Genomic DNA, 14,169 nt, shown 5'->3' on the forward strand with positions numbered 1-14,169 from the left:
TGGTCAGTGAACAAGTCCGATTCATTCAGATGAGTATAATGGAAGTAGATTAAGGCCATAATTTAAGTAACAGAGCTGTATAAGCATGCACATTACTGAGATCCTTAACGGTTACTCATTTCTTTTAATTGTCAATTCATTTTGTTTCCAGAAAGTGGATCCTATGATAATATGTAGCACAAGATTCAGCAAAACATTTTTTTTAAGTGTTTAAGCTCAATATACTCAGAACATACGTGTGAAAACATTTTCCAAAATGACCATAGCCACTGACCAAGTAGCTGCAAATTCCCCATTAAATGGATTTAAATATTTACAGTATAGGTGAACCAATCATGTCACTAACAAATGTTACATCACAAGTGCAGTACTTTGGTCGTTTTGGCTAGCCAAGCACATGACGTGGTGTGGGCAGAGGTCAGACGGACTCTTTTTCATGGTTACATCTGTACAGTCTATGCAGCAGACTTTGTTATGCCCTGCTATTGCATAGAAAGGTGATGCCCTCCCTTCATTCTTTGAATGTTACTGTTCTTTTAAGACTGATGTCACTCCATTTGCCGTGCCTTACCAACTTTTTGTTCTTTCCCGTGAACCCTTTTTAATAAGACATTATATATTGCATTATAGGTTAATGCTGTTTCATAGTGACTGTAGCTTCCTAGTACTCTGTAAAAGACCAGTCTGACTAATCCTTCAAGGTTAAGAAAATGTTGGTCCAGCCATCTCAATGCTTTGAAATAATCAATCAAACTCTTAAAGCTGCCCAGAATGAGAGTCAGCATCCAGTTGGTCCTTTTCTCACTGCAGTTGCCCTGTGCCTTCTCAGCCAGACTTAATCCTTATGGAACAATTGACTTTTCAAAGACATTAGTGTCGAGCAAAATGTATTAAAGCCAGTAACCTGCAAGCTTTTCCATGCAATGGAAATGGTTGGATGGATGTTCTCCATTAGATGTCTTTAAGGAATCTGAAGATAGAAAAATCAGTTACAACTGGTTAATAAATATGTCACCTACCAAACTCATAATATGTTAATGAAACTTTAAAGTCATTTTAAGCAGTGGTCCGTTTTTCTTGTTTTTACAGAAATTTGGTGACATTACAGTAGAACAAATTGAGTGTTTTCGCCGGAGGCACAGAATAAGGGTGCTGCAGGCCCATGAAGATACAACCAAAGAAAATACGGTAAACAAAGAGCCATTGTTCTCTGTTTCTTTTTATATATTATACAGAGAGAGAGATGTTTCTGATTATTGTTTTACACTTCATTTGGGTTCACATTGAAGAAAGAATTTTTCAAATACATTTTTTTCTAATTTTACTTTTTCATAATGCCTAATTAAACATGCATAATTCTACTAAATACATTGGTGTGTAATGGCATTTTTTATTACTAAATAACATTTTAGCAGCACATTCTCAAGAACCAGTTTATTTTTCTGGTATTTATTAAACACCATGCATTTTGGGAGTTAGTCTGCCAGTTTCCAGTACAATAGCCTGATTTTGACATAACTTGTGACCAACAAAGTGCTGAAAGTTTGGTGTGGGGGGCTTTTACCTTCAGCCCTTCGTATGGTTTAGAGCCCTCCATTTCGCTCGTTGCGTCATCATACAATCACTCTGTTGTGGGCTTGCTTGTTAGTTCAGTACAATAAAACTGGATTCTTGCGGGTGTTCTTTGAACAGTTGTAATAGTTTTGTGCCTGACTGCCTGTCACGCTGGTCGTATTCGTTTTAAAGGACTGAGTGTGCCCTGAAAATGCACCGCACACCATTACACACCTTTGTCTGTCTGCATTATTGACTCTTGGCAAAGACATCCATGAACCCATGTGGTTTTTAGCAGATCCTGTGCCACCTGTTAGTTTGATCCAACAGGAACCAGGATTCATATGTCCTTGGAAAGATTTTCAAGCAGTTTGTTATCGGTATAATTTTATTACGTAGCAAGCATGCTTGGAACTAGGTGACTCGCAGGCACTTTCCAGCAGTATGAAACAAGACAATGGTGTACATCATTCCTTTATGGATTCTTAGCATAGCTGCTGTTCTCACTTGTTAGGCAGACTGCGGACTCCTGAGTCTGCATGACACTGAGCTGCGACTGTATGGAATTGTTTTGTTTGTTTTTTTTTCTCTGACAGTTGAGACTTGTGGCTCCAGACATCTCATTGACACCAGAAGAAATGAGTGATGTGTACGACCTGTTTAAGGTGAGCCTCGTCTTTATAGGCTGATGAGAAGTCCGTACCTACTGTGTATGGCATTTCATGATCTAACCCACACCATTTCCAGTCGAGGCAGGGACCCTGTTCTGTCAATGTGCTGAATGGGAACCCCCTCCAGACCACTATAAACAGACATGAATTACTGTATAGCACTTGACTTCTAAAACGTTAAATCATGTAGTAAGTTTCTAAATAGCGGCACTAGTCTGCTAGTGACCAACTGTTTTGTAGTACACATTAATCTAATGGTTTTCTTTGAGTAAATGTGTTACAAAATGTTTCAGATTATCTTAGGCTTAAACTTGTTTTCAGTGGGAAGAGACATTTTAAATGTGTTCACTTTACCTTGAGCTTAATACTTTGTTGAAATATTTTAACATTAGATTGCTATGGTTCTATACTCTTGAAGTTCCTAACCAGTAGATTCAGGTAAGCTAATCTCTCCGAGTAGTTAGACCCTTAAACACTCTACTCTGCCGCCAGATTTCAGCAGGAAGTGGGTATCCATCCATCCATCCATTTTCCAACCCGCTATATCCTAATTACAGGGTCACGGGGGGTCTGCTGAAGCCAATCCCAGCCAACACAGGGCGCAAGGCAGGAAACAAACCCCGGTCAGGGTGCCAGCCCACCGCAGTGGTAGCACTTATTTCATAGCTATTCTGCTGACTTGATTTTGTCAAGGTTTTATACTTCACTAGACATTAAGCCTGTTACAATAACGGGCGCTAGAACAGTAGTGCATACACATTAGTAGGAACAGTCAATATTAAATGGCAAGGGACCTTGAATGTGGCTGTAATATGCGTCACTGTATTGTGTGCCTTTAATTTTCTCTCTCAGTAATACTGGTTTGTATTTCTGTAAAATCCCTGTAATTTTGTCGGACAGTAATACAGTGGAACCTCGGTTCACGACCATAATTCGTTCCAAAACTCTGGTTGTAACCCGATTTGATCGTGAACCGAAGTAATTTTCCCCCATAGGATTGTATGTAAATACAATTAATCCGTTCCAGACCGTATGAACTGTATGTAAATATATATTTTTTTAAGTTTTTAAGCACAAATATAGTTAACTATACCATAGAAAGCACAGCATAATAGTAAACTAAATGTAAAAACATTGAATAACACTAAGAAAACCTTGAACAACAGAGAAAACTAACACTGCAAGAATTTGCACTATAGCCTTACGACCCGCTTGCTAAAAACTCTTTTTTTTAAATGAGTTTTAAGCACGGGGGAAAAAATGAACATTTGAAAAATCTGTAATTTAATAAACAACCAAGAAAAGTAACATTGCAACAATGCACGCACGCGCCTCTGTGTGTGTGTGTGTGTGTGTGTGTGTGTGTCTGTCTGTCTGTCTGTCTGTCTGTCGGTCGGCGCGCGTGCCTGTGTGTGTGTCTCTCTTGCGGGCCTCTGTGTCTGTGTGTGTGTGTCTGTCTGTCTGTCTGTCGTGTGTGTGTGTGCATGTGTGTGCATGTGTGTGTGACTCGTGTGTGTGACTCGCGCGCGCCTGTGTGTGTGTGTGTCTGTCTCTGTCTCTGCACAGGGAATGCACAGGAAGAGACTGAACACGTGCTGTGTGGCCCCGCGCATGCGCACTTCACCAGAAGACACACACACACGGACACCTGGACGCACACAAGGGTTTTATTAAAGAGGATGATAAGACCGTTAAACTGTCAGAGTTAATAGATACACAAAAAGACACGACCTTGCTTTGGCACTTGCAGTCTTGCTTTATATAATGATTGAAAGGTACTGAAAAATAATTATAACTAATAGATATACTAATAATTACTACTAATACTAATTATAGCTAATAGACATACTTTTTTTCTTCTTGTTGTTGTTTTAAGAGAGAACATTTTATAAACTGTTACTGGGGTGAGCACATATCAGCTGTGCAGCACCACGACCCAAGTCTCCAATACGTGGATCAGTACAGGATCGACAGGCCGCAGTTCACAAGCTTGTATCACCTGCTGTCCCCGTGGGTTTGCGGACTGCACACGGACACTGTGGCCCACAGAGCCTTCCGCCTCCTGGACAAGAATGAAGACTCTCTTATTAACTTCAGAGAGTTTGCAGTTTTTCTGGGTAAGGTTTCCGTTTTATTTGTTTATCTTAATCATTGTATTTCTCCTGCTTTTTGAAATGCTGTGCCATTTTTGTACAGTTCAGTAATATTACTCAAGGTCCAGTTTATTGTCGTATGTTCATAGTAAATAGTGTGCATAGTGCAATAGAAGTCTTAGTTGGATGTCTCATCAGGAGAATTGATGATAATGCTTTACTAGTAAAGGCACACGTGTGCGTGCACACACACAAAAATGGACATAGCAATATATACATTTATATATACAATACATACAATATGTTTTTGAAAGTATTTGTCTATGTTTGTATACTGCATGTTCAAAGCCACAAAGAGCTGAGGGGTCAGAGGGCAGCCCCATTTAATGATGGTTTGATGAGAGGGGGTTCAAAAGAAATAGCACACAAAGGTGCAAAACTACAGCCATGACTGTATACAAAGAAGGAGCAGAAGTGACATCAGTGATCATCTGCTTTAGAAGTTTCTGGATTGCGCAAGAAAAAGGAGCGCATATTAATGATGGCACCCCCTCCTGTTCTGGGGTGGTATTGCATACCCTTTTGGAGTCCTGAAGATGGCACACACGTGCTTATGCATGACACACACACAGAGCGTTATGTTACAGTATGTACTATTATGACTATTCAGTAACTTTAGGTTTTTTGGATCGAAACTGTCTGTGAATCTGCTGGTAGAAGTGACAATAGTTGTAAAATGTTTGCCATAAAGAAGGAGTGAGAAAAGCACCTGCAGGATGGCTGACGTCTTTTGCACACCAGCTATCCGGTAAGTTGTCAGTCAGTCAGTTATTTTCCGACCTGCTACATCCTAACACAAGGTCATGAGGGTCTACTGGAGCCAATCCCAGCCAGCAAAGTATGCAAGGCAGGAACACCGCAGGGCACACACACACCAAGCACAATTTAGGATCGCCAATGCACCCAACCTGCATGTCTTTGGACTGTGGGAGGAAACCAGAGCAGACACGGGAAGAACATGCAAACTCCACGCAGGGAGGACCCGGGAAGCAAACCCAGGTCTCCTTACTGCGAGGCTGCAGCGCTACCCTCTGTGCCACAGTGCTGCCCTCACATAGGTGATACTGTAGATAAATGTGAACTGGCAAAGCTGGCAGGTACTGTATTTGATTAGCTGTCTACCCACTTCACTCTCGTTAGAACAGTATTGATGGGAACAAAGCTCTCCTGCCTTTTCATGCCAGCTTCACCCTCCACATCTCCTTGGCTTAGGGCTCTCCGCTAGCCTGGTATGCACAGTCCCATATAAAACACTGGAAAGAAGCATAAGAGGTCAGCCGTGTGTCAGATCTGTATGGGGGCCCAGAATTGCATAGACTTTCGGAGCAGACGTTTCTTTTTATATTAAGCTTTGCATGTGGTGATTTACTTCAGTGCCACGAAATCATTGACATGGCCAGAATGTAAAGATTGTTGAGGGAGGCCAGACTTTGTATTATTACAAGTCTCAGCAGTCCTATGCACAATCAAAAAACTAAGCTATCTTCTGAAGATACAGGATACTGTGTTGTGTATGAATGTGCCATGTCCAGCAGGGAGCGCTCCACAAACAGACCAGCTTCAGTGTTGGGAAATGCACTGTGCAAAGGTACTTCCACTTACAGTGCCGCCTCAAAGCCACACCAGTGCTAAAATAACCACAATAACAAGAAAAATAAACAAAAAAGAAAAACAATCGGGACACAAATACTTAGATTATCCATCCATCCATCAACCAACCTGCTGTATGCTAACTACAGGGTCACAGGGGTCTGCTGGAGCCAATCCAAGCCAACACAGGGCGCAAGGCAGGAAACAAACCCCGGGCAGGGCGCCAGCCAGGCTCCTGTTGCAAACTCAGCCAAGATGAATGCAGCAGTTGGCTGAAGTGCCTTTGTCTTCTTCAGATCAAAGATGGCTGCAACTCTAAAGTCCCAGCGTTGAGCCAGTCAGCAGTTGTCGCACTCCAGTGTGTCGAGGTCTTGCAGTATTCGGGTTTTTTTCAAGTGCCAGGGTTTGGTATCACTTTTTATAATTTTAAAATAATATTGCTATGGTATTATAAACCAATCGGCGTTTAACTAGGAGCTTCACCTTTGGAAACAAAGTACTTTCTGAGCATTCCTCCTGGCAGAGCCTAAGAAACATTTCTCACAGACTGGCACAGCATAATAATCAAAACAAAAAGCAAGAATACATTGTAGAAAGGAACTAAGCATAAGCAGGTTATGAGGTGCAAAGTCTGTTATATACGCAGGCACAGAGGCGTATTGAATATGATTGGACTTCACTGCTGCCTCCTTATGCATTCATTTATACACATTTTATGAGGATACATACTTTGATTTTTTTGTTGTCAATTTCCAGTTATGGATTTCCTAAAAGTATTATGTGCTTACCAGTTCTTACAGGTTGAACACCAATGAAGCACATTTTCTAATATAAACACAGCTGATCGAATTGCTTTCACTTTCTTTTAACAGATACGATGTACTGTGGCGAGATGAGTGACAAAATTCGTTTATTGTACAAACTGCACATCCCACCTGGTAAGACGCTTTTTATGGTATTTTAGGTGGTACATCAAGTTTGCAGCGAGCATGTATCACTGGGAGGGGAGTCCTACTACACATCCCCAACATCATGTCTCTGTTCTTGCTTGTTTCCCTTCTAATCCAGATATTCTAACTGAGATGTGGCTCATCTCCCATTTGAAGTGCTCTAGTAGTTGAATTCTCCATTACTGTAAATGTGGCTATTCATTCATCACTTCCATCTTGACATTTCTTCTAAATAGTGCAGTGCCTGTAAAAAGTATTCACCCCCTGGATGTTTTCATATTTTAAATTGGATCACAGTGGATTTGATTTGGATTTTTTTTCAAGATTCTTTATATGCCTTTTGTACAAATGCACAAAGGAAATGCCACCCAGTCTGTCCAGTCAGATACTTGAAACACAGTACAGGTCACCATATACAGTACACGACACACAAGTGCCAGACAATAGAAACACAATGCACATTGTCTCCCCCACTGTGCCCGTCAATGCAAACTGGTGAGCGGTTCAGCCGTCCCCTCCTGAAGTGCAGAATCATTTCTTTAGCTTTGTGAGGTTGTGGATTTGATTGTTAACATCATGACGGTCCCGTTGAGTGTTTGTTAAACGTGAGTCACAACACTGGGTGCACCAGTTTCTGTTTGTAAATTGGGGTCGGGGTCTTTAGACAGGTTTGCACTGATGTGGAGGGGCTTGTGGTTTGTATGCACTGTACCAATAAAACCAGAAGAGAAGGATGTGGTGGGACTTTTCGATTGTGTCATTTTCCAATCAACGTCATCCGCAGCAGCTCCTAAACATTTTCAGTTACTGGACATTCGTAGCGGAGAAGGCTGGTGCTTGGCCACCAGATGTAAGGACGGCGGTGGGTTTCTTTAACTCCCAATCCAGTCCGATGCTCTTGGATAAGAAGCGCACCTCCAAAGACTATTCATCTGGACTCCGGTGGTAGGACAGAATTTCACTATCCATATTCTGGGAAGCAGTTTATTGAATAGGAGCATTCAGCACTTCTTTCCATCATTTCACCCTAGTTTCCAATTCCAGAATCACTTACAGTAAAAACTTTTTTTTCAGGACTGTAATCATCGTCGTGTGGGGGTTTGTTTGTGGGGTGTGTTTAGTATTTTTTGTATTTGTAAATAGTTATTCTAGCAAATAAGGATCATTTTATATATTTGTGTGTTTGGTGTATTTAATCTTAAGGGGCTTTTTCCTGGGTGCTGTTACTATTTGGAGGGCAGAGTGGAGATTCGGTAGGTGTTGGCCTGATTTTATCCGTCCCTCATTTTAAAAGTGTAGTGGCTTCCTTGGTATGCAAATCTGGTAACGCACTCCGCACAAACTATAAGCTTGAGGGGTGGGTGTGCTACACTCTGCAAAGTGATGTAAATGAATTAATTACAAATGTAAAACATAAAATAATTGAATACCTTTTATAGGCACTGTATGTATCTGTTTATATTACACTCCTCTCGAGTTATGAGATTCAGTTAGGGGTCAGCCATTCTTCCAGAGTATGGACTACGCATGGCATTGCTATATAAGCACAGGATTGTCCTGGACAGAAATGAAGTTCTAACTGCAGCCAAGAGCTGGCCGGTGACACTTGGGCCACTGCCACAGAGGGCTCTAAGGCTGGTCAGCAGTGTCCCTCAGTGCTGTTTCCGTTTGTCTGCTTGATTAATTAATATGGCACGTTGTTTGTGTACTCCTTTGTAAACCATGTTTTTCTAAGAAATCTACCTTTCTATGGCTACAGCTAATATTACACCAGTATTTTGAGTTCTACTTTCATTCTGTCCTGCGCAGAGACACACCAGACCATCATGAAACAGGCACTGGAACTAATAAGAAGGTCAAGCCATGTCATTTCCTAACCTACTTAATCCACACCAGGGTTGCTGGAGCCAATCCCAGCTAGCAGAGGGCACAAGGCAGGAAAAACTGTGGACAGGACGCCAGTCCATCACAGGGCGAACACACACACACACACGTGGGCCAGTTTAGTATTGCCAGCTCACCTAACCTCCCTGTCTTTGGATGGTGGGAGGAAACCTACTCAGATATGGAAAGAAGATACAAACGCCATGCAGAGAGGACCCGGGACCTGAACGTTGTTCTCCTTAATGTGAGGAGGTAGTTAGAGAAGAACAGCATCTCCTTACAAATCAGTCCTACCTTTGTAAACATCACACGGTTGGTAGCTTAAAAAAAAATCGGAAGAACTAATCATTCCATACACTTGATGTATTTAAAAAAATGAAAACATTTTGGTGTCCCTGATCTGACAGACTGCAAGCCGAGAATGTCTTGTCTGATTAAATGTGCTCAGTTAAATGCGTGAATGCAGATCGGCAGCCATGGGGCCCAAGATAAGAACCACCAGATTACAAGATTCAAGATGAAAGTCCCCAGTCTTACTGCAGTTCCACATCATAAACCAAAGCACATCCTGCCATGTAGAGCCAGACGTCAGCTACTCTCAAAATGGCCTGATCAAACCTCAGTAGAACAGCTGCATTCAGCTATTCAGATATTGGCATTTTAGTTCAAGGTGCCTAGGACTTTGTAGGCCTCTGGTTTCTACTTTTTGTTTTGTTTTGCAATGGCACCCACTTTTATACCAAACTAGCTGAAATATCCAGCGTTGCCTGGGAGGAAAATAAAGTTGTTGTTTTTTTTTTTTTTAAATTGTTTGAGAAAAAACATAATTAAAAAAAACAACTTTAAAAATAAATTAACAAACAATAAAGACTCACTAATGTCCTTGTCTTGCAGTCTTATATGTATGTTATCATCCAGTTGACGCTCAGAACCGTCTAACTCTATTTCATTTGAAAAGCAACAGGGGCGCGGTGCTGCACAAACATAAAGAATGCTGGCAGTCACCTCCAGTTCGCCATCTGGTGGTCATTCCGAGTGTCAACTGAATGATAACATGCATAGAAGACTGCAAGATCACCCCCCACCTTACCCAGAAGGGAGTGGGTTAGGAATGATTTCACCCTACAGTATTTTAGTCAACCAATGAGGAATGTGTGTACCGAGTTTCATACAAATCGCTCTAGTTGTTCAGAAGTGATGCTGGAACATACATACATACATACATACATACACACATTGACTTTTATATATATATATATATATATATATATATATATATATATATATATATATATATATATATATATATATAAATGTGTGTGTGTATACTGTATATAATTAGTGTTTTAATTTGTGAGAGATGTCATTTACAAAGAAAGAATTGTTTACGCCACTGTCCTAGCAAAAATAAAACAACCAAGACACATATTGCAACATTAACTTGTTTTCAATGTTCTTTTTAAGCTCTCACAGAAAACGACAGCGACAGTCTTTCTCCATTGAAGACTCCCCTACTATCTACCAGCAGACCCTTGTATGTAGGACGGCCGAATGGTAAGTGCTGCCCTCTTGTGTCTCCATTTCTGAGTTACTGGCCATCTCCCTGAGCACTAAGACGTGATCACTCTCGGCTCATACCAGCCATGTCATGCGTCTCCCTCTCTGCCGGTCTTAGAAGTCTGAGCCTGCCATGGTGGAGGAGCCTAGCCTGTGAGCTGCAGATCTTGAGGATATGAAGCTCGGTTTGGAAGACGCTTCTTCAAATCTGAGTTCTCCATTGGTTTCTTTTTATTGTCCATCTCAGCAGAATGATTCTCAGTGTTGGATGAATCCGAAGAGACGTTCCATAGTTAGGCTCTCCCAACAACTGATGCAAAATTTCTTACAATTACTTCCCCATATTTTGTTACTCCTTCTCACTTCCTACTTGGAAGTGCCCAGACTTTCCATTAAGACTTTTCAGAAATTTCATAAAAATACAAAGAAAAGCACACAAGAATATGAGTAGAACTTGTGGTGGTGAATGTGTAAAGAATAGGAGTGTATAGCTGCCGATAAACGTGTGCTGAAATCTTTTCTATTAGTTGGCTGCATTTTTACTGTAATCGGGCATTTTACATAAAAGGCTACTTGAGTTGCTTTTCTTGCAGTAATTCGTTGCTGTGCTCCCTTCTGTGTTTGTCAGGTGAGACTAAGAGCTATCAGGAGCAACTGAAACAAATGCTGAAAGACTTGGCCAAAGACCAGGAGAAGAGCGAGGAAGGATTACCTATGATGACGCAGGTAAGGCACTGGTCAAGCAAGTTACGTGTTTCCATTTCCTCCTGTCTTGATCTGCTTTGAATCCATTTAGATACTTGGCTTTAAGTTAGTAATTTAAAAAAAAAACACTGGACAATCTGCATCAAGTTGTGCAAAAAGGGCACTCGGCTGTCTCCTCTTCATCAGGAGAAGCAGCTGTTTAACTCGGTTGTCACCCGTATTTCTAAGCTCCTCTGTGTCACATACATTAAACCCAGCATCCCTGGCCAGCAGCCTCATTTCAGGCTGAGACAAGAGGACTGCATCATCCCAACTGCATTACATTCAAATGCAAATGAATTCTGGTGTAGAGCATTCCCCAGACATCTGTGCAAGGACCAAGAGTTTGTCAACTGTTCCACAGCACTCCCACCTTTGAGCTTCTCTTTTTTCCAGAACCTCAGCATGGGCTTTCCCAGGGTGTGTCCTCTCCGAATTTGAACCCCTCCTCCTTTTTAATATTTTAGTGGAGGTTCTAAGGTTCATCATAGCATGACATTGCTCAGGCACTATCCCCACCTTCTGCACAAACTTGAGGGAGCATATTGGGTAAAATACTCATAACTCCGGCTTCCAACATCTCCAGTCATTCTCATCTCGCCCTGAGGTTTTTCCAGTGTGGGAGCCACTGCAACTGGCTGAACCCCACAAACAAATGCTTTTAGCACAGCCTCCTCTGAGGAGAGCTTATGCAGCCTGGTTTAGGAGATCCTCCAAGTGTTCCTTACACCGCTCAACTATATTCCAGTTGATGTCATTTACATAGCCTTGCTGTGGACAGACTGGGTGACATTCAATTTACCCTTGTAAAGTCTTTGATTGGTTTGCTAGAACTTCCCTTGGGACATAGCACCAATGACCTTTTGACCACAGCTCCTGACAACTGCCTTAAACTAGTGAGGCCTTCAGCTGGGTCCATTAAGGCTACTTGTCCCTCACCCATGAGTCTCCACTCCTGGAGGTGGGAGTACAACTCATCATCTTTTAACCAGTAAACTTTACCACATCGTCACTACCCTTTTGGGTCTTCCAGGTTTGTCTAGACGGCACTCCATCTGTCTGAGCCAGCTCAACATCAAATGGCTTTTCAGTAGTATCCCCTTAAGAGCTGTTAGGAGATGTGGTCCAATAGCCAAATCAGTCTAAGGGAAGTTGACAAAAAAGCAGTCAAGAATAACTTTCAAAGAGGGTTCCAGATAAGCTAGCAAGCAAAAACAGTTTCCAGTTTCACTCAAATTTAACCAAGTGAAAGATCTTCCTGTCAACTTTTAGAAAATAAGAACAGTAGCTGTATGTCCTCTTCCTCAGAGCACAGGCACTTTCTCATAGCTCCTATAACATGCATGTTTTCTCTAATATTATTTAGCCGTCTATTCTGGCTTGCATCGACAAGGAGGTGGACTTGTTTTTGGAAGAACCGAGTTTGTATTATTGGGCAATTTATTTTTAAGCATTTACAAGACATCTAGCCAAAGCACAAGGACCATTATGTAAGTAAATGCAGGGCAGTGCTCAGGATGCCTGGAGAGCTTTCACTAGTGGCGGTTGTAGTCTAAGTTTAAGGCATCTGACTTCACATTGTGCTCTATTGGTAACAACTGTAAGGGACAGAAAGAAACCACTTTAATGCAATTTTTAAATACAATTCTTGACAGATACCGTCAATAATACTAATTTTATCCTATACATATCATCAATGGAATATGGTGAATGTATTAATGTCTAGGTGTCCTTTAAGTATTTTACTTCAAATGCTAACTTTGTTTTTCTGCCCACCAGAGAGAATTTATTCAGTTTTGCAAAACGCTATACAGCATGTTTCATGAAGATCCCAATGAAAATGACCTGTGCCAAGCTATCGCCACTGTGACCACCCTGCTGCTTCAAATAGGAGAGGTGGGCCAACGAGTTCGCAGCCTGGGCAGCTACTCAGAGGTGTCCGCAGATACCAGCGAGTCCGGAGACATGGCAGTAGGCCCCAGCCTCTTAGAGGATGACTCTTTATTTGTTGACCGGAACAACACAGACAGGAAAAACTCCCAGTCTCTCACACTTTCTGAGGCAGAATGGACGGTGACCTTTGAGCAGATCTTGGCTTCTCTTCTCACAGAACAGTCACTTGTTAATTTCTTTGAGAAACCACTGGACTTGAAAAACAAAATTGAAAATGCTAAACTAAACCAGTATAACGAGAGAATAAATATACTGCTGATAAAGTAGAATGGCAGTCTTCAGGCAGCTAATTAAATATGAATTGCATTTCTGATGACCTACTTAAAAATATGTACAATGAAGGTTACTGTTTATTTAAAATTTGCAGAAAATATTTGTGCTTGTTACCAAGTATTGTGAAAAATGTCAACATTGTTTTAATGGTCATCTTTTGTCCATCCTGTCTTGCCAATGACCACTATTGTTTCAATGCTGGAAATTGAAACTTTACCAGATCTTGTAAATACCTGATTGTAGCCTTACCGTCCACTGTCGTGAAATGTCAAGTGTGCATTGATTGTGCTTTTGACATTGTTTTGTGAAATTTGTGTATTTTGATTAAATTTTTTTTTTTTTTTTTACACAACTGATATGATTGCTCCTTTACTCAAATTACAGGTGATAGTTTGGTTTACCATAATATACTACTGAAAGTATAAAACAAATACAGCTTTCTGCAACTTTACACCATTCTGACCAGCTTTCAATCCAATGCATTGACCGGGGCAGAGTACAGTTGGCGATAGTGCAGCACACATTAGCATAGATTATCTTGATGGCACTTGGTACAATGTATTGCAAAATAGGTTGTGTTAATCTGCACAGTGACTGGGCTATGGCACACACTAACCACACCATGCTGGTTGCTAAACTTTTGTGAGCTTTAGTTTGAAGAAAAAACAAATATAGCAAGTAGACCCTCTTGTGCTCTCACATCAATTCCACTACTCTGGTCATCCCAACAGGATCCAATCACATTTTAAAGTGCAGGTTAGGTGGAATGGAAACTTGAAATGGTACCCTACGAATGAATGAATGCGTGCCTGATGCTGCCAAACATCTCCTGTGGCTAAC

At 41.2% G+C, this 14,169-nt stretch overlaps 1 protein-coding gene across 1 annotated transcript in view; it reads left to right on the plus strand.

Moving 5' to 3' along the window:
* Nucleotides 1–13,637, plus strand: part of LOC120523040 (TBC1 domain family member 8) — a 156,041-nt gene extending 142,404 nt beyond the window's left edge. The window contains exons 14-20 of the mRNA XM_039743979.1: nt 1,090–1,188; nt 2,151–2,219; nt 4,102–4,342; nt 6,841–6,906; nt 10,267–10,356; nt 10,988–11,085; nt 12,883–13,637. Coding sequence (XP_039599913.1) covers nt 1,090–1,188; nt 2,151–2,219; nt 4,102–4,342; nt 6,841–6,906; nt 10,267–10,356; nt 10,988–11,085; nt 12,883–13,323 — 1,104 coding nt within the window. The 3' untranslated portion in view covers nt 13,324–13,637. The remainder of the gene's footprint in view (nt 1–1,089; nt 1,189–2,150; nt 2,220–4,101; nt 4,343–6,840; nt 6,907–10,266; nt 10,357–10,987; nt 11,086–12,882) is intronic.
* The last annotated feature ends 532 nt before the right edge of the window (nt 13,638–14,169 follow it).

This window comes from Polypterus senegalus, chromosome 2 (genome assembly GCF_016835505.1).
Source record: "Polypterus senegalus isolate Bchr_013 chromosome 2, ASM1683550v1, whole genome shotgun sequence".
NCBI lineage: Eukaryota > Metazoa > Chordata > Cladistia > Polypteriformes > Polypteridae > Polypterus > Polypterus senegalus.